This window comes from Theobroma cacao, chromosome 5 (genome assembly GCF_000208745.1).
Source record: "Theobroma cacao cultivar B97-61/B2 chromosome 5, Criollo_cocoa_genome_V2, whole genome shotgun sequence".
Lineage (NCBI taxonomy): Eukaryota > Viridiplantae > Streptophyta > Magnoliopsida > Malvales > Malvaceae > Theobroma > Theobroma cacao.
In genome coordinates, this window is record NC_030854.1 from 32,306,294 (window position 1) to 32,327,473 (window position 21,180).

The window sequence follows — 21,180 nt, forward strand, 5'->3', positions numbered from 1 at the left end:
AAATAAATTTATTACATTTCCATCTTTTTGGTAAAAAGTTTTCAACTTTGATTCTTTGTTATTTTTAAAATTAAAAATTTGGAAAGAAATAGATTTTAAATGCATATTTTATAATTTTTTTAATTAAAATGTTTAAAAGGATAAAAGATTTTGGTTAAAAAAGAATGGCTGTGACAATTTAACCTAGAGAGAATATAATGTAAATAATTTATAAAATTAAGTATATAGCAATTGGGAAAAAAAAAAGAGAGAAGACAGAGAGAGAGAGAGAGAGCAAAAAACGTCGGCAAGCGTGCGCATAGGGAAACGTGAAGAAGAAAGGAGAGAGAGTGGTGGGGGCCCAAGGCCCAGGGCCCAAGAGGGGACAGGGTGTTGTTAAAGCGTCAGTGATCGTGGGTGTGGGAACCAAACATCACGTGCTTCCTTCCCTCTACGTTTCTCCCACATTTTTTATTATTTGTTTTTTCACTGGACGTACACCTGCGTCATTTCTTGTTCCCCGCCACGTCACTCCCCCACACTTATTCTCGTCTTTTTGTCTGCCTTCTTACATCATCATTCATCATCTCTGTTTTTTTTTAGCAATTATTTTTTTTTTATTACAAAAATAGTGGGAAAAATCTCTTTCTATTTTAACACAAGAAAAAAAGACACGGTTTGTCCATGAAGATGGGTTTGGTTGGGCCATAATTATTTGATTGTTAGGGATTGCATATGGTATATGATTGCAACTTGAGCCCACATATGTTTGATTTTGGGTTTGGGTTTTGAATCCTGAGAAATTCTGGGTCTAAGAAATTATTATCTTCTATTTCATCAAGTACAGCTCCCAAGCCAACCGAACCGCAGTGTTCCTCCCCATTTCGAAGGAAACTGCTCCAACGGATCAGCAACGTACAAATACCCGAGAGGAAATCTAGAAAACCAAAAAGAACAAAGATTTTGAGAGAGAGAGTTTGTAGAAGAGATGGGGTGGGGATGGGCGATCTGCGAAGGAATGGTGATCATTGGATCGCTTGTTCTTCTTGGATGGGCAGGTCTTTGGTTCTTAAACCGAAGACTTTACAAAGAGTACGAGGAGAAAAGAGCTTTGGTTCAGATCATTTTCAGTATTGTTTTCGCTTTCTCTTGTAACCTTCTCCAGCTTGTTCTTTTCGAGATCATCCCTCTTCTCTCCAGAGAGTAAGAGTCTCCCTCGCTCTCTCTTTGCATCTTCTTTTTGTTGATTGGAAATTTGGTTTTGTTAATTTAGTCTAATTTTGCTTTTAGGAGTTAACTATATTTCTATACATGTTTAGGAGTTTCCAAGTGCATTTACTTTTAAGGGTTTTGCTTTGTGACTAGAGGAAATGAAGTTGAATAAAATTTTGAGTGCATCATATGCGCTTTTTTGAAATTTATTATCGAGAAATGGGAATGCGTAGGAATTTTTGAAAATTGGGTTTTTGATGGATATGGTTTTAATGTAAGTATGTAAGTAATGAGACTTTACTTGTGTGATTCGTGCTTTATTAGGGGTTAACTTTCCATGTATGTTAGGGGTTTTGAGTATTTTAGTCATATGGGTTTTGTTTGTTTTGTTTTTTGCTTTTTGGGTTGCTTTTTGAATGGGAAAAGGAAGTTGAATTAAAATTTGATAATTAGGGTTTTCCTGGTTATTTGGGACTAATTCAACTCTTGGCGACTGGTGAATGTATTTTGCATGTGGAGTTATTAATTGCTTTATTTTTTTTTTTAGTATCTTTTGGTTGTTACTTTATTTACTTGCCTTTTGCTTTTAAAAGACTGGTGTGCTTGTTTGTTTGGTTGTTAGAAAATTTATCAGGCATGGCATTTACATATGTGAATTTTTGTAAATTTTTATGCCTAACCTATGTTATATGGACTTGGGATAGGGTGATGGGCACAGGTATGTTATGTTTTTGACAATTTTTTACATTATTTTTTATGATTAAAATGCAATACCCGTATGAATAGTTAAGTATCCAAGAAGTGTTGAACACGGTTTTGTTAGGGTAAAGTGAAGAGTTTGTGTAACATAGTGTCTAACTAATTTGCTGCCCTGTGTATGTGATATTTGGTTTCTTGGAAGAAAATGTTAGAAGGGAAAAGTGTGGTTTTAGAATTGATTTTAATGGTATTGGTATTAATGAACTACTGAGCTTGATCTTCCACCCAAAGGGTAATGTTAAGTGAATTGATCCTTTTTGAAACATGAAAATGCATATACGGATTATTAGAAGTCCCCTTTCTGAATTCTTAAGAAAACAAAGTACATTAGGCTTCTAAATATTTATTTTTTTTGTAGTTCTGGAGAAGTTACTATTATTGATTTGTGATTCTTTTGTTCTTAATTTTATTAATTCTCTAGGGTGGTTTGTAAGCATAGTTTTAATTAATTGGGCCACAAGGGATATGACCATGATGTCATTTTTTTTATGTTTAAAAAGAAAAAAAGGGAGAAAAAAATGCCTTATGTAATGAGCATTTTGCCAGTAGTTATTGTGTGTGTCTATCATGTCCTTTTGCTCTTCCTTCATTTTATGGTTCGTTTCTATGTTTTAGTGTCCAACGTGAAATCCTGCCCTCCTTCTGGTTGCTTATTTGAATTTTGTAGCACTCATTACCTCATTCTCTAATAGTATGTTAATTCACATTGTTTTTGTTGGTAGGGCAAGATGGATAAACTGGAAGGTGGATCTATTCTGTTTGATTTTGCTATTGGTTTTCATGTTGCCTTATTACCATTGTTACTTGATGCTTTGCAACAGTGGTAAGTTTGTGTTTTTCTTAATGCCAACTGAGTTCTTTTAACTCCATGTTTCTTTTATAATCTTGTATTATTTTCTTAAATTTGCTATTTCTCTTGTGAGGGTTAATGTTGAAATGTTAACATTTTTGAGAACCTTGCTGTGTCTCCTTCTTTTAAATTTAACTGTCTACATTCTTCAGTATGACCATCATATGTAATCAGTTAATTTACTGGAGAATGGTGCATATACTCTGTTTTTTTATCATGGATTTTATGTCTATGTCACACATTTGAGTTCTAAGCTGAGAGGGATCTGTGAGGGGAGTTAAGAGTGTTTTTAAAAATGTCACTTGGTGCCTATGTATATGGGAATGCAGTGAGTGAAGATTTCTGAGGCCAAACTTGCTAGTTGCTGAAAGACAAAATAAATAACATCTCAAATGGGTTCAGTGATTATCTTTAGGCCTCCTGATGTTTTCTGCATGTTTATTTCAGGTGTGAGGAAGGAGCGGGCTGGATTGGGAGCTATCCTATTCTTGTTGGCATTTCTCTATGCTTTTTGGCGCATGGGCATTCACTTTCCCATGCCCTCTCCTGACAAAGGTTTTGGGCTTTCATTAAGTTCATAGTTTCAATCTTTATGACATGCGCTGGCAGAAAGTCATCATGTGTTGTTAACATATTTCTTGCCCTCTGTTCTGATTGGATTTGGTTTCAATCCTTTACCTCTTCCATAGTCTGTAACTTGAGGAAATGACTTCAAAGGTTGATCTTAATGATACAACACTGCGCCTGAACTTTTTGGGGGCTGCTTAGCATTAAAGATTGGAGGATGTTTATAATTTGATGGTAATGGAGCAAATTTCGGGGCTTTTAAGATTTTAGAAAAACAATGTAGGTTGCAGTAGTCCTGGAATATTAGCTGGAGCCAAAGAGAAATTTATGGTTGGTTTGGAGGTTTCAATTATAAAATACAACAATATAAGGCAAAGAGATCTGTTACACCCTTGGCATTTTTGCATTTCTTATCTCTTTAAAAGATTACATTTCTGCCTGGCTATTTCTCTGCGGGCAAAACCTGGATTTTCTTACCAGTTGTCAGTAACCTGGATTCAAGGATAATGGGTTAAATGTTAATATATCAGCACCAAGGAAAAAAAAAGTCTTATTTTAAATTTAAGCATAGATCTTTTATGCAAGTGTTTCAGAAATATTAGCTAGTTCTTTCCAGCTGCTCAGCTTCTTCTGATTTTGATTTTCAGGTTTCTTCACAATGCCTCAGTTGGTCAGTCGAATTGGTGTTGTTGGAGTAACTGTCATGGCTGTCCTATCTGGTTTTGGTGCTGTAAATTTGCCATACAGCTATTTGTCCCTCTTCATCAGGTACTGACATGTACTAAATTGTCGATTTCTTGGTTATTGGATGCAGGAGAGTTAAACAGATTTGATTCCTGCATGTTTCATTATAAATCTAACCTTTTCCCTCTATTAAGAACATTATTTCCTGCATTTCTGTCATGCTTGTTTAGTATTATGTTTGGTCATAACTTGTTTGGGCAACCTTGTTTCTTCTCTTACATTGTCTTTGGTTTATGTGATCCTCCAATCATTAGTTGGAAGCAATTCGAGAAGATGGGATATCCTTGAACAAAATAAAGGCATCATGAACATATTTGCTTAGGTACTGGAGACAAGTGGTCAGGAATTGGATGAGGAGAAAACCCAGGGAATAGTTACAGTGTATCAATTAATGTAGGAGAGATATTTTTTCTTGTTATGAGGCTTAACCAGTTGCAAGGAGTGAAGAGGGTTTGAGGAAGATTATACCAGCAGAAATAGTAGGATGGGTGAAGGTGGAGTGATTTGCATATCTATTGAAAGCTATCAGAGATTCTGCCATTTCCAAGAAGTGGCAGGTCAGGAATGGTCATGTTATGGTTTGACAATAGTGCAGGTGTAAGAAGTTTGAGGTTGCACTTATTTCAAATTATGGCTTATAAGAAGTTGTCTGAGATGTGTCTACTTAAATTTTTGTGGCTGAAATTGGGACTTCAAGTTTTCAGATGCCTGAGTGTAGGTATTTAGAGTTAAAAATGCAATTAAAATAGGTAGAGATTTTCAGAGGAACAGAACTGAATTAAGGACTGTTATTTTTGGAATTTAATGGCAGCAGGAAATGTAGACTCTCTCTCTCTCTCTCTCTCTCTATNAAGTTTAAATTAGGCGAGCAGGAAAGTAGTAGACTCTCTCTCTCTCTCTCTCTCTCTCTAATTATTATTATTTTTTAAATTTAGGTATGATGTGGTGAAAATGGTTGGATAACATATCTGGGGATTTGTCTTTTGTCATGGTGCAGCGGCATTTAAAGGTCTATATCAATGTGGTTGAAAATTTGATGCTTTGGGTGTTTAGATTGTTTATTTCTATAATAAGCGGCAAGAAGAAAATAATTGCAGCTCCCAAGTAATGTCCAGAACTCGAACAAGAAGACTTAACTTTAAGCTCTCAAATAATTGCAATAGCAGGAAATATTTTTAGAAACCATATGAACAACTGTGCTCTTGGGTAGATCTAAATGATTATAAAAGATTCTTTACTAACTCTAAATGATTGCAAAAGCCCTATTGAGTTGTTGAGTTTGCAGCTTTATAATATGTGGGTTGATACATCAGCTTCTTTACTGGGGAAATGGATGGAGCATGCTGTCCTTGCTATTATATAAATGGATACTTCCTTTGGTTCATATACTCAAATGTTAGTAAAGGTTCAATATTAAACTCAATGAGGATGATTATATGATAAGTAGAGCCTAAAAACAGAAGAACCTCTGTGAAATAGCTTACTAACTCTTAGGTGTTCTCTTTTATGGTAACATTTTATAGAATCACTAAAGTAAAAGAAATAATAAAGTTTTTAGGGAGTAATCACAAGCATGGTCCTTAACATTTATTGGCTTTATATATTTTTAGGGGGTGAATGTTGTGTTTACCACCCTTTCATATTGTGACAACTGTAGAAAGTAAAATGGCATTATTCTGCACGAGCCTACTTTGGATCTGTACTCATGGTTGAGCCTGTAAAAAACACATGCGATGTTAAGGAATTTCAAAGCCATTTTTTTCCTGTATAGCTTGGATAGTTTGTAGTTTTTGCATCAAGATATTAGGAGTACAAGATTCATATGTAGCTTATAATGCTGTGAAAGCTGATACTGATACTTTATTGACATTTTTAACAGATTAAAGCTGCCCTTTCTGGTGTGTTAAGGTTTCCAGTATCATTTTTGTGTCTACATATTTAGATGATTTTGATTTCTTACATATTTGTGGCTATAAACATGGCAGAGAGATTGAGGAATCAGAGATTAAGGCATTGGAGAGACAACTAATGCAATCAATTGAGACTTGTGTTGCAAAGAAAAAGAAGATCATTCTTTGTCAAATGGAGATGGAACGAATTCAAGGATCTGATGAGGTTAACTGATCTCGCTCTTATTCTCTTGGCGCTTTGAAATTGATGCAATGTTATTTATTGGGGTCTGCAATGACCCCCATAGAAAATATGTAAGGTTATAAATGAAGCATAAATTGTGGCTAAGATGGAGAGAAACATAAAAAGAATTTGACTATTCTGCTTTAAGCTAACTTATTATTGGTTTTAAATGTTGTCAAATTTGAATTTGATTTGGTGCATTCTGTCACAACTAACCATATCCTTCTGCCAAAATTATGTTACATGCATTATACTTGTTGGCTGTGTTGTTATTCTTGTCTGGCAGTGTTTGTTTGTTACTTGCCCTGGTTGTTGCTTTTAAAAATATTTAATTATATATTTTGAGCATGAAATATTAGTACTTCTCAAGTATTGGGATTGACAGCGATTACAGTTACCATGTTTTGACTAATTAAAGATGTATCTTTCAGAACTTAAAGGCCAGATCCTTCTTCAAACGGATTGTTGGCACAGTTGTACGTTCAGTGCAAGATGATCAAAAGGAGCAAGGTCTGCAGTTGTTTCCCCATCTTCATCATACACTGTAAAATTTTCTATAATGATGACTTGTGATGTGTTATTGTCTACATAAAATCTTTGGATTAGTACGCTTCTCTTTTGATGTTTTTCCTTCTAAAACCCTTTTTAGGTGCCTCAATAAAATTCTTAGAATTTCTCCTTGGATAATCATACATTGTAGGAATCTCAACTATCATTTAGTGGCCTCAACTTTGGAAAAATCATTCATTAATGATTGCTATGGACTTATATGTTGATATTAAATAAGTGAAGGCATATCTATTTGTATGTCACACTTATTTTTCATTGTAAACACTTTGTATTTTCTTGTTTAATTAGATTTTTTCCTTCTTCTTCTCCACTATAAACCTTGAATTTTCTATGTTTGCATGCATTGTGGCAGTTCATGTTTATGAATATTTTGTATCTATGGCACATCAACTATGAGATTGTGGATAGTGTAAGAATGAACAAGAAGAGATATGCAGTATTATTTTCCTATTACTTTTGGTGCAATTTAATCTAATTTTTGGCTATGCTTCAAACTAAGGTGTCATCCGCAGCTCAGAGAGGTCTTTCAAGCACTGAATGCAAGTTCTAATGTAGGGCATATAAGGCTATTTTTGCACAGGATTCTTAGTGATCATTTCTTGCCCTTGGGCATTAGCTTAAGTAATAAAGTATCATGGAGAGAAAAGTTGTTGTCCTACTATCTGGGTCTAAATTGGTATTCAAAATGGCCTTTGGCTTTATGTTTTCAAATCTTGAACTTAAAGTTTCAGGTTTTTGTGGACAGCCTGAAGTGCCAATTTAGATGCATTGTTGTTATATTTCTGCTTAATGTTTTTGGTGCTTAAATGTCTTGCCTGTCATCCACCTTGTTTCTGGCTGTACACTTGCATTGGCTTTAATATTTTTTGTTGATGTACTTTTAAAATTTTCAAAGAAGATGTTTTATTTTACTTTCTTCACATTAGCTTTTTGGCTTCTGCATTTGAAAGACACATAATACTTATGGTTCAATTTTTTTGAGTCCATTAAGTAGTTTATGTTCTTCCTTTGCAGATATTAAAATCTTGGAAGCTGAGGTTCAAACTTTGGAAGAGGTTTCAAAGCAACTATTCCTGGAAATCTATGAGCTTCGCCAAGCGAAGGTTTACCTTTGGCTATACACTTGTATTCTAACTATATGAAATATGATGATGGGCCTTCGACCTAGAGGTCTATACCATCTCTTAAGGTCTTCTATATCTTTTAAAGTGTAAACTTAATTTATGAAGGCTTAGACTGAGTAACATCCCTTATTTTCTAAGGGCCACTTTAAAAGCAGATTTTCTAGATGGAGTATGCCTTAGAGCTAGGTTGAATTGAGATAAAATTTGCATGTGATATTACATTGTTGCAGTTGTATTATTCATCTTGAAAATTGATATAATGCACTTTTCTCATGTACAAGATTTACCATGCAGTAGACTCAAAAGATGTGGAGAAACAGAAAAAGAGATTGATATTAATTTTCTACTCCGTGTTAAGTGTTTTGTGACACTGGCTTGTCACGATCTTGGTACCTGTAATTTTTGCTCACAGAAGATGAACAATTATACAATCTTGGTGGTCCTCAATTGCTTTGTTGGAGTTAGAAATAATACCTTTTTAATGCAAGTTATCTATTTCCTTTCAGCAGTTGGTTTTCTTGTAAACGTGTTTTTTTTTTTTCACTTTATTATTTTTATTATTGTATGAAAATTGATATCTTAGAGGCATATTTACTGTAGTTAGTCATGTTTGGCTGCTGTAGTTTCCTTTTTCCATTTCCATTTAGATTTTGATTTCTTTCAGGAAAGCAACGCTCAGTCTTCTTTTTTATATTTTGCAGGAGGCTGTTGCTTATTCGCGAACATGGAGGGGCCATATGCAGAATTTGCTTGGTTATGCAGGTTCAGTTTATTGTGTGTATAAAATGATTAAGGTATATTGCCTAAGAATTTTTAGTTTTCTTTGCTACATGATTCATTTTGAGCAAATAGTAAAATTTAGTGGCCTATGCGAAAGAATCGGTCTTGCCCGATGCAGATGAAAAAGCCCTGAGATGTCATTAGTAACCTGAAAATAAGATGTCATAAATCAAGAAAAAAGAAATATGATGAAGGTAACAATCATTAAGATTGGAAAAATTGAGATGCCTTCACAAAAGGCCCAACCATAGGTTTTCACCACGCATTTTATGGAAATGAGCATTAACCCCTATAATGTGCTAAATGTTCATAATGCTTTTGATTTCATGGATGATAATTGATGATTTTTGTAGTCCAGGTTTTCACAGTTCTATTTAATTATATTGTAATCGATTTCAATTAGGTTGTCCTTAATTTGTGGGAATTTACTTGGTTGCTGCTCTATGAAGCCTTTGATTTCCATGCTGTAGGGGAGCTTTATACTTTCTCCTATATGAAACAGTGTTTTGCATCTTATAAGTTCCCTTGATTAATTTTTGAAGGTTTGTAATTCAAAATCATTTTGATTTCAATCCCATCATTGAAGGTTATACTATCAAAATGATGGAAGAAAGTATGCAACCACTGCTTTATCAAATGGAAATAATACAATGATGATATCGATGGATAGTTACAAGATTTAATGAGGTTTTGTATGCCAATGATGCCTCTATTGACCCTCTGACTCAATTAGTCTACATTAAGGCCAAGTGGCTAAGTACTCCAAAACATTTGCAACCCTTGCATTTGAAAATAGGAAAGAGAGCATGGAGCTGTGTCTGATTCATTTTGTGTCCAAACTAAGTTTGAATAAGTTTTTCTCGAAAAGGTTTTGAGAAAAATGTGTACGTGAGGCTTTATAACAACAGCTCAATGATGGGTTAATCATTTCAAACATACTTAAATAGCTTTTTATTAGAATTTAAAGAATTTTTTTTCTTAAAAAAAAAGAGAAAAGAAGAATATCTTTTCAGAAATAAATAAAATATAAATTTATAGAAATGTATGCATCATTGAGTTAAACTCAGGATCCCACCTCTCCTTTTTCAAGCAGCTTGAGACTGCTTGTTGAGGAGGTGAAAGCAAATAAAAAATCTCAAAATAGGCCTTCATCACATTCGCTCTACTTCGTGGGATCCCGCCTCCCCTTTTTCAAGCAACCTGAGACTGCTTGTTGAGTAGGTGAAAGCAAGTCAGAAATCTCAAAATAGGCCCTCATCACATTTGCTCTACTGCATAGGATCCTACCTCCCCTTTTCCAAGTGACTTGAGACTGCTTGATGAGTAGGTGAAAGCGAATGAAAACTCTTGAAATAGGTCTTCATCACATTTGCTTTAACACCATGTAGATTGCACCAGTAAATTTCTAGGGATAACAAGTGAGATAGCACATGTTCAAGTCTTACAAGTTGTTGGTTTTGTAAAAATGTTATTACTATTAAAATTCCCGATTTACCAGGCCTCAAATAAATTAAGCTATGACTGAATCATGATCCTTTTTGCAAGAAATTGATTAGTATCTGAATAAAATCTCAAAATTTCCCCCCTTTAAATGAGATTTTATAAAATTCTTCAATGAAAGGTTTTTAGATGCTGAAGCCAGACTTTGAGAGTTATTTTCATGCTTTCTTTCATTGTTCGAACCACCTCAAAAACCATGACTTCTACGCCCCAATTTTCCTTTGATAGTCTGTTGATTCTTGGTCTAAAAATTCATTTTGTTCGCAGCCACTTATCTCTCTAATTTTTAGTTAAAGAATTCCTCTGATAACCTATTTGACATTTGTTTGAAATTTATTTGTTTGCTCCCCCGGTCTCCATGATTGTTAGTTAGAATGCTAATCATCTTGAAATGACTTAATCCCAGCAATATGCCTTTGAATGAGACCTTTTATTGGACTGGAGAATTGCTATAATCTCTTTTCAGGTGTTTTGTGCATCAGAATTTTTGAAGGTTGCATGGTTGATTTCTCGGGTTTTAATTTTAGCCTTCCCAACAAAATATTGTATGGGGAAATGCACAGGAACATGGACTTACTACCTGGCTTTATTCTTGAAATGGATTAAACAACTATTAATCTATGAATTTGGGATAGCAGCTTTAATATTTATTTGTTTTTATGCTAAGGGGTTCTGAGGCAGGTTAGCTCATTAAAAGTTGACTGTTGAAATCCTGAAATTGCTGATCAGATCTCAATTGCCTTTTGCTTACAAATTTTCCTCATTATATGCCTGCCTGAAAATTAAGGTGCCTGATTGATCTGTTGTTTTATGCAGTCTTTACAAAGTGTCGTTTTCAAGGAGGTATTGTTGTCATCTCTGAATGATCTCTGCAATTTTTATCTTTGTTCCTGTGTTTTTTTTCGCATAGCCATTGCAATGTATCATAAAATCTGTTTATTTGGCAGGCCGGTTCAGTTGACCCTGTTACAATGTCAATTACCATATTGTTGCAGTTCTTTGACATTGGAATTGATGCTGCATTGCTATCACAGGTCAGTTGTCAACACTGCATACAGCATTGCTCTTGCATAGATTGGTAATCTGCATCTATGTTAAAAAACCCAAAGTTGTAACTTATAACATTTGCTTTTCACTTAGCACTAAGTGTCAAAATATATATTTGGCTACTGTTTTTGTCCTATACTTGACTAAGCTCATACTTTAATTATTGGGGAGGCCAGTTAATAATTTTTTTTTTCCATTAGGTACATATGGAGACCATTTGGGTCTTGGGCTACACAATTGTAGATGCCCTCTTCAATCCCATGTATTTCACCCCTCCTGTTCCAGGATTCAAACTTGAGACCTCTGATTTAGAGTCTCAATTTTTTAATTTATTCTTGTTTGTAATAATTAAAAAATTTGAAGTACCTATAATTTTAGATGGAGTTGCTTCCAAATCACAGACAGGGTGTTAAACTTGGTTCATTCTACTGCATGGCCAATTATTGAATATATATATCATATAACTTGTTAATGGATTTATCTGAATAAGCAATTGACCCATTGTATATGTCAGTATGAGGTTTTGCTGATGGTTTGTGATTTCTAACATTAGCTGTCGAACTCCTATCTCTTGATTAATTTTCAGATATTCTGTGGAAAGACTGAACCAGCAAACTTTCTTTTGCTATGATGTTAATGTGCAGAAATAAGTTTTTGCTTGTTTATTTGAATGTTTCAAAACCCTTTATGTAGTATGGTCGGGGGAACTCACTTCCAATTTAATACTAGTAACATTTTTGTGTCGTTATATATGTTTCTCTCAAGTTGGCCGTAATATATTGTTGTCATTTCAGTTTCTGCACTGCTCTATTGCATTCAGATATCAGCTCATGATGGTATCCCTTTTCTTAATTCTGCCTTAAACCAGTATATTATGGACTGATATGCTACAGTATTTTAACCCTCCAAGTTTGTCAATGAGACCCTTCACCAATTTGGTGTTTGAGCTGGAAAGAAAAACTCAAAACAATATGTAAGAGGTTAAATGTAAAAGCATGCTGTGTGGAAATATGACATGCCAACTTGGTGGCTTGATGGTGGTGCCTTTAATCATGAGGTTTTATGGATTTAACCTCTTTAGATTTTGTCATCAAGAGGTAAGGATATTAATTGAGCAAAAGAAAACAGGGAGTTAAAACTTACTTCCCTTAGAGAAGATAAAAAGATGTTTTTTCCAGTATTCTCAAGGACTATACAAGATATTACTCTTGCTTGCATTGTAGTTAATTGATATATCTCTTACTTTGCGGGTTCCCAGCCTCAATAAAGGACAAATGTTGTAGGCTAATAAGTGGCCTCTGAGCTGGAACCTTAGTGGAGGGTAGTTGTACTAGTGGCTGATAGTTTGAGATTAAGGCATAGTGATATTTTGTTGAGAATATGTTAAAAGTATTCTTGTAGACTTTTCCTACTCCATCTGGAGGTTTTTAGAAATCTCATTTTGTAGTTCTAACTCCTAATTGAAGACATTACTATTTCTTTCAACTGATTTCAGACTTAGATGGTCTGTAAACTATGAACAGAATTGTGGGCAATTTTTATGTTAGATGTGTAATACTTCAGTCTAAGGTTAATAAATTCAGAACCTGAGTCGGTAGTGATTCAGTATAATCATTTTTTGACTTTTGTAGTTCGAATCCTGAGTTGGTTCAGATTTAGTATAATTATTTGTAGACTTGTATAGTTTGTTTTCCATGATCCATGCTTAAACCATATGGATCCACTTCTTAAGTATTTTGTTCATTTGTGCACTGAGCGCCAAAAGTTCTGGCACTTTGTAACTGGGAAAATTTAAATTTCCAACTTGTTGCCTTTAGTTTTCGCTCTAGTAACACTTTTACCAGCTATGATGCAATTGCCATCTACAGTCTCTTTGCTAGGGTTGATCATTGATGGTTGACATCTTACTTTTTTGTGTTTGTTGTTTGCAGTATATTTCCCTGATGTTTATCGGAATCTTGATTGCCATATCAGTGCGGGGTTTCTTAACGAATCTAATGAAGGTAATTTCGTCCTTTTTTTGGGCGGTGCTTAGGGGAGTCAGAGGGGGGGACGGGGGCTTTCATTCTATCTTTGTGTTTCTTGTAGTTGACCAGTTGTAGTTACCATATGCTGTGTCCAGTTGATTGTATCCAAAGATCTGAAAGTCCTTTCTGCATTGCCAATCCATTGTTGGTTTAGCAAATGTTTAGTCATTGATTTATTATTGACAACTTTAAAACCTGAGAATACAAACAAACACAGATATGTTCTGGTCATCCTTGCTGATTATATGTTGCTAATACTGTGGCCACATCACAAGATTGTATAGTTTGGCAGTTTTTCTGGCTGTCATCGTCATTGCTATTGCTGTTATTATTAATTTCACCTCCTATAGAGTATTGTTTTCTCTTCTTATATCTTCATTTCATCATTATTGGCATGACCAGCACTATACATACTTATTGGCATGGAGTCAGCCTTGTGTCCGCTATCTTCATTTCTGTTAAAATGAAATTTTCTTTGTCTTAGGAGCAGTATGAGTTTCCTGTATCTAGTTGTTTGCAGCTTAACTTGCAATGTTTGGTTGCAAGCAGTTTTTCTTTGCAGTTTCCAGAGTTGGTAGTGGATCTTCAAGTAATGTTGTCCTCTTCCTTTCGGAAATTATGGGAATGTACTTCCTCTCTTCAATTCTTCTGATAAGAAAAAGCTTGAGGACTGAATACAGGTATGGCCATGATTGATGCCAACTTTTATATCTTTTCTGTTGCTTATTAAGGAAAACCTGTTCCCTTCAATTTGTAAAGTTCTTCTGGATGTTTGTTATGGATGCCTTTCTAGAGGGACTATTTGTTAGTGTGTCAAGCATGTAGAATGTTCTGTAAGTATTGATGTGACAGGATTGTTTCCGGAATCCCCAAAATTCTGTAAAATTACTCTGCAAATATATAGTACTCATCTCTATAGTATCACTATCAAATTTTCTCTTGAACCCAGTCGTTCTATATAGGTGTGATTTTAATATAGATAGATAGATAGATAGATAGATACAATTGAAAGAAACCATATGAAATGCCAGTTTAATTTGATATCCTTGATTTACATGTCAGATACAAGGTTTAAAGGCTACTACTGAAACCTAGGATTTAGAGATTATCTTGAATGCTTGCTGAGCTAATATTGATTAGAGTTGTATAGACAAAGCTGGTGTAATTATTTCTTTGTATCATATCAGAGCACCCTTTCTGGCTCTCGGGCCATCCTTTTGGAGATTGTTGAGAAGAAGGTTAAATCTATGATATTAAGCTTCTTGGTATGGCAAAATTTTTTATCAAAAGTGTCTTGTCTTGTGCAATTTGAATTCAATTTATCGTTGTATGACCAATAAATTAGAATGCAAGACAAAATAGAAGAAATGAGAGAATGGGTGAAAATGAAGTGTTGTGCAGAAGTTAGTCTTGCTATGTTACACAGAATGGATAACTAGAGATGACATAAAAGCCAGAGGACAAGAGGATGAATTAGGTCACTTAATTTAAACAGCCAGTTTATTAGCTAATATAGATGTTAGGTTTCAAGTAGGTGATGAGGTAAAGTAGAACATGAGACAAAGAGAAGAAATGAGAGAATGGGTGAAAATGAAGTGTAGTTCCGTGCAGAAGTTAGTCTTGCTGTGTTAAGCATAGAATGGATAACTAGAGATGACTCAAAAGGCAGAGGACAACGGGATGAATAAGGTCAGCTAACCAAAACAAGCCTGGTCATCTGAGTGAAAATAGACATTCTTTGTCAGGTTGGAAGTCAAGCTGACACAACCTTGGTAGACTTGCCTTTATGCCTGCAATGAAAAGGTGAGTTGGTGCCTATCAGCTACTAATGCAGCCAGTATCTGCAATCTTAACAATTTCTTTGAAATGGTATTAAATTGGAAATCAGGATGGACATAGACTTGATGGATTGATTAGTTTCATCCATTAGGATGGTCATGTATAGCTATTTTATAAAGTTTTATGTGTCATAAAAGACTTGTTTAGACCATTGCCTGTAAGTGTTAGATTGACTATGTAGAACTGTTTAAATGTTAGTGAATGAGGCCTTCCTTCTTGATCTTTAAGATATGTATTCCAATGTACCTGCCTTTGTTTGTGAACTGTTCTTTTAGTAATAGGAATCCCCGCTAACTTAAAAAACTTAAAGTTGGACTAAACCTTTAAGTGCCGCTGGGCAAACCTTTTTCATTTGTGCAGTTATGAAATGTGGAGCTGCTTTTTATATGTTTCAGTATCATTTGGATGGGTAATTAATTGCATCAAATTATTTATGGTTCAATGGACCTTGCACTGAATGTGCTCTTATTTATTGTTTCTTTGGGTTTGTTCTCTATGTAGTTGTCCTTGGCATTTGTCTTATGAATGTAATTACCATATTATCATGGTTGAATTTCTCAGTTTAGGATTCTGCAAAACAGTGTAAACATATTTTTTCTCGAACTATGTCTACTAGGACTTAACTTGGACGGGGCTCGTTTTATTTAATTTAATTTGTTGTTTAAACCCTACAGCTTACTATCATTTGCATTTAAAACCTGGAGCCTTCTTAGTATGTGTATCCCTTGGCAGGTTGATTATAACAGATGTTTTGGGTGGAGATATTCAGTTTGACTTCTACCACCGATGGTTTGATGCGATTTTTGTAGCCAGTGCTTTCCTTTCTCTGCTTTTGCTTTCTGCACATTATACATCTCGCCAGGCTGACAAACACCCTATTGATTGACATTTTCTCATGTAAGTAAATATCAACAAATCACTTCATTTCCATTATCGTAACTTTTAATTCCTTTTAATTAGTGCAACATGTAGAATTGTATTTGTGCCAAACCAATATATGTTAGTGAGGAAAAGAGAAATGGTACTTCTAGCCTGCTTGGTGTTTTTCATACTGATTGCATCTTATGGGACTGTTTTCCTTGTTTTAGATGTGCCAGAACAAAGCATTTATATACAATTTCAATTCGTTTCAAGCCTAAAAACAGGTACCAATGTGGATGAATTCCAACACTATTATACCATTTGATGCGTCTTATATGATTCATACTTTCACTTTTTCGTTCTTTAAATTGAATTGAAATAATATTCACATTTACGGAGCTAAGTCTGTCGTCATTGCTCTTAATCAAAAAGCTGAGTAATCTGCCTAGGGCAAAAAAATAATTTGTTCCTTCCTTCCTTTTTATGCTTAAGCTGGTGTCTCACAAAAGTGTGCCTGGTTCATCTTGAAGGGCTGCTGTCTCTAAGATCTCATGTATGTTAAAATATTATCATTCTGTGATCATTAAGATTTACTTGAAAGTCATTCCTTAGAATCGTTTCTTTTTACCTCTTAAATCAGCTGACTTGAACTCTCCTAAGATGTAGAGCTGTAATTAATGACAACAGTATCAGCAGCGCAGTAGGGATTGCTGAAAAAGCAGTACTTTTCCCCAAAAATTCATGAAAACGCTCTAAATGTTTAGTCCTGTTTGAGGAGATCAACCGTTAACCTATTTTGCCTAGCTTTTTTTCAGCTTATCTACCTCTTAAAAGTAGAAGCCAGGCCAAACAGGATTTTTGAGAAGCTCTTAAAAAAAAAAGAAGCTTTTTTTTAAAGAACAAAACTTTAAAAAAAGAGCTTAAAGAAAAGCTCTAGAGAAGAGTTTTCTCATCTCTTCTTTTAAAAACACGCCAACTTTTCAAGAAATACTTCTCTCTCAATCAATCTCCCTCTCTTATCTCTCTTTTTGCAAATCACCCTTCTCCAACGTAAAATCGTGATCTCCCTCTTCTCTGTCTCTCTCTACAAAGACTACTGAAAAAAAAAAACAAAAGAGCTAGCAACAAAATAACAAAATATAAGATTTTTTTGTTCCTACAAAGATTAAGAGAATAAAAGACTTAAATTCAAAGCTACATTCAGCTACTATTTAAAGGATTTCTTTCTTCTTCACCAAAAAACTCTAATATTATTACTACTATACAAGCTTGAGAGTTGTTCCATTTCGTTATAGATTTTTTTTACTTTAACATCTGAAATCATATATAAACTCGAAACAGACTTGTTTCGCTTTGGTTTACCATAATTAGAGCTTGTATAATTTATTTTGCCAAACAGCTTTAGTTTAATTTTAAAAGTTATTATTTTTCATAAGAGTTTCATAATGACTTTTAAGCTAAAAAAAACTAGGATAAACAGGCTCTAAGTTAACATTTTGGTTATTTGATAGCAATAAAATTCCTTAAAAATCACAGCTGCAGCAGCACTGACAATCAAGGTTGTCAATCATACTGGTCAGTAAGATTTTCTTGAAAAAAAATTGGTTTGGTCGAGTACTAGTGTGCCTTGGTGTACCATTTATGTTTTTTTAATATGCAAGTGTAAATTTTTTATATATGTTGATTCTATTTTTATGTTTGAAAATAAAGTCACAATGTTAATTTAGTTCACAGACCTTATGTTTGTATCAATAATAGTAATAAAAATTTTATTTTATAATTGAAACTACCATGCATATTCCATAAAACAAATATGTGATGTATCTTTTGATTGATTTGGCACTGATATAAAGCCATAAGATTCTTAAAATACTTTCAATTGTCAAATTAGATGTCCTATCCAAGTAAAAAAAAAATTAACTAATTTTGGGCTCTCTGGTGGCAAAGGTTGATGATTTCTAATGATTTTGTACAGAAATGAGACATTAGTTTTTGGTCAAAATTGCCAAAATAGGCTGGTATGACAGGTAGCACCAGAATATGGTGGTACCAAACGCAGAACAACAATAGAAGGTTAAAGTACATTGGTTTTGGCCCAAATTATTACTTACCAATTGATATCACCGATATCTGTATGATATTGACAGCTATGAGATTAATGACAAAATACTGTTGGATTTTAATATCCAGTAAATGATGATTAACTACCGCAGCATCAAAATACTATTGGAATCATTAGAACGTTTATGTCTTATTTAGTTGTTCAATAATTCAAGATCATAGTTGTTAATATCTGTACATGTCTAATTTTCACAAAACCATTACATATAACCCTATTCTTAATGTGCCACCTTGATTTCAGTTGTATCAACCTGTTTCTGGCTGTATCCATTGAAATATCATGTTCTTCTCCACAGATCTACCCTAAACACTTGATAATCACCAATATATCCCATTAAAAATCACAAACAGTTGCTGAAGAGAAAGGTGGCTCAAGTTATAGAGGGAAAATGCTTCAAGTTTCTTTTTAGAGAGAAGAATGGTCTTTTAGGGGAGAGGGAGCTTTAACTTGCATAGTGAGAAAGCCTGTGAGGAAAGAAAGAGGACTCCTATGAGTGATGAACTGATGATACTGTGAGAAAGAATTGTTTTGCCTTGCTGTGCTTACTGTTAAATAGCTTTAGGTGTTTTTCTTTAAGACGCACATCGTGTAGTGTTGCTGTTCAAGAATCTAAAAGCTTCAAATCTTTTACTTCCAATTTTATCCCTTAGGTGTCTGAAATATCGGTCTACTAAATAAATTAAAAATCTAGAACTTTGTATATTGGGCTTAACTAGGTGGAAAGTAAGGTTCTATTTGGTGGAGCATTTAATCTTTCTTATTAGAATTTATTTTTTCTACAAAAGTTCTCTAATTATGTCAATTCTAGATTTCTTAATTGTTATTACTGAAGTGCATATTCATAATTATTATCTATCTATTATTAGCATTATTTATAGTATCATGAACTTTTTAAGTTGAGTTAAATTTATTTATTTTATTCGAAAGATTTAAACTTAACATATATTTTTAATTAATACTATTGTATGTCATTAGTTTGAAATGGTGCATTGAAACACAACAATTACAGTGTCTGCCACTTTTTTAAGAAAATGGAAAAGCTGGGCAGTAGGCCAGTACATTATTTACAGCTTCATTTAGGATACCTGCATTAGATTCACAAAATATTTCTTATCTATATGACTACTTAAAGGCTGAAGCAAAGTAAATTTATTCATCTAGTTTACTGTTTAAACAATGAAGAACGTTTGCTTACTCACCAACAAGTCACATTTGCTGTTAGTTGCACTGCTTCTTGCATGCTGTTTTTCAATCTTCTTTTGTTTTTGGTTTTTTCCTTTCCTTTTGAGGAGATGATTGATTGCCATCAATTTGCAGGTTGCGAAATTACTTTTGTAAAAAAACTTTGTGAACCCCTTAAGCCTGGATATGCCTACACCAATTACTGTAATCACACTCCAAGAGGGTCTATAGTGATCTTCTATGTTGAGGATCAAGAACAGGAGGGTTAAAATTTTGTTTACGATGTTCTTGTGTATAGTTTATGATGCAAGGAAGATGGTTATTTGTGTACTTTATTTGATAATACATTTGTTAATTCTTCAATTAAATTCTAATTCTTTCAACATGCATACAAACTTAAACCATATTATTTTCATTATACCCTCTGTTTCACAATTTAATTGAATGGTGCCAGTAGTAACAGGTGCTGCACATGATGTTGATAGATTAGTGGTGATTGGTCATGTGGGAAAGATTTCCCATGGAAATGAAGATGGGTGAGATGGGACTGGTGAGTGGGAACAGAGCTAAACCTAAAGCTTGTTTTCTACACAACAAGTAAAGAGAGTTTGAAAAGGTGAAATGGCATGCTAAATGGTTTGGCTCTGGAAACAATGGCACCTATAGTTTTGCATGATTTGTTGATAATTTTTCCCCTGGCAGTACTGTGTAGCGTTTAGCCCGTTTCCAATCTTCTGCATCTAAAATTTCATGGCAAGAGTCAGCTCAAGTGGTCGGGTGGGTGGAGATGAAGATAAGATAAATGTTCTAAATTCAGAATCCAGAGCTTTTATTAAAGTAGAAGGATTTCGAAGTCCTATTTCAAAGATGCCATGGTCAATGAAAAGGATAAGATATGCCTTGCGGGCTTCTCTTCAGGCCTCTATCACAGCGGATTTCTCTCCAACCCACTGTTGGGACTTCTATAACTCTGCATTGAAACTACCGGAAAGAAATGCACTAATTATGAACACTGTGCTTGGAAAATGCAATCGTCAATTAGGGATGGGAAAATGGAGACCGGATGAGTTACAAGCGTCAGAAGTGAAATAGTATAGACGTGACACTTAAACTAAAAGCAGGCCCGTAGTTTCTTCGTAGTCCCATTATGTTCACACACTTGTATAGTCACTCTACTGTTTTTAACTTGTGAGAGTATTTATTTAGATCACTACTTTCACATCAGATAAGATAAAGAGTCAATTCACACCTCTGTTTGTCTTTTTTCCCTTTCTTTCACACGTTAAAGATGATGTTTGAAAATTTGGTCTCGCCCTATAATTCCTCCACAGGGAAGAATAGCCTTGTGGAGCTCAGCACACAGTAGCTAGATAGGAGCAATTATATCTATAGCATGTTTGGTTAGAATGGGAATAGAATAATTATTTTTAAAAAATAAAATAAAATAAAATAAATAATTATTATGTAGATTAATTTATGAAAATGAAATATGATAAAAATTATTATTATTATTATTATTATTATTATTATTTAGTTTGTAGGAATAATTTTAAGAATGATTAAAAAATAATAGGTAAATGATACAAATATTTTTTATTAAAATTAAAAAATTTATTTTATTAAAAGATAAAAATATTCTAAACAATAAAATTAAAATAACTTTTACTATAATTAAATAATATTTTCATCAAAATACAAACATATTTTTATTATAATTTAATACTATTTTGTATTAAAAAATAATTAAACTTTTTATTATAATTAAATAATATTTAATATTAAAAAATAAATATATTTTTCATTAAATTTAAATAATACTAAATAATATTTTTTATTATATTTATTATATTAAATAATATTTAGATATTTTTATTTCTCTTTTTT

The 21,180-nt window shown here is 33.7% G+C and overlaps 1 protein-coding gene across 3 annotated transcripts; it reads left to right on the plus strand.

Annotated features, from left to right (window-relative positions):
- LOC18599598 (GPCR-type G protein 1) lies at nucleotides 806-19,683 on the plus strand. Of its 3 annotated transcripts, none has more exons than XM_007029637.2 (15): nucleotides 806-1,182; nucleotides 2,673-2,773; nucleotides 3,248-3,355; nucleotides 4,015-4,135; nucleotides 6,097-6,226; nucleotides 6,676-6,754; nucleotides 7,829-7,917; nucleotides 8,640-8,732; nucleotides 11,035-11,061; nucleotides 11,166-11,252; nucleotides 13,197-13,268; nucleotides 13,842-13,972; nucleotides 15,864-16,028; nucleotides 16,220-16,276; nucleotides 19,432-19,683. In XM_007029637.2, exons 1-13 carry the CDS (start codon nucleotides 968-970, stop codon nucleotides 16,015-16,017), a joined length of 1,407 nt encoding a protein of 468 aa, XP_007029699.1. In that variant the 5' UTR covers nucleotides 806-967; the 3' UTR covers nucleotides 16,018-16,028; nucleotides 16,220-16,276; nucleotides 19,432-19,683. The 3 variants fall into 3 exon arrangements, with proteins under 3 accessions (XP_007029699.1, XP_017977284.1, XP_007029700.2); XM_018121795.1 differs by having other exon boundaries at nucleotides 968-1,182; nucleotides 16,229-16,276; XM_007029638.2 differs by lacking the exons at nucleotides 13,197-13,268; nucleotides 13,842-13,972; nucleotides 15,864-16,028; nucleotides 16,220-16,276; nucleotides 19,432-19,683 and adding an exon at nucleotides 11,466-11,863 and having other exon boundaries at nucleotides 968-1,182.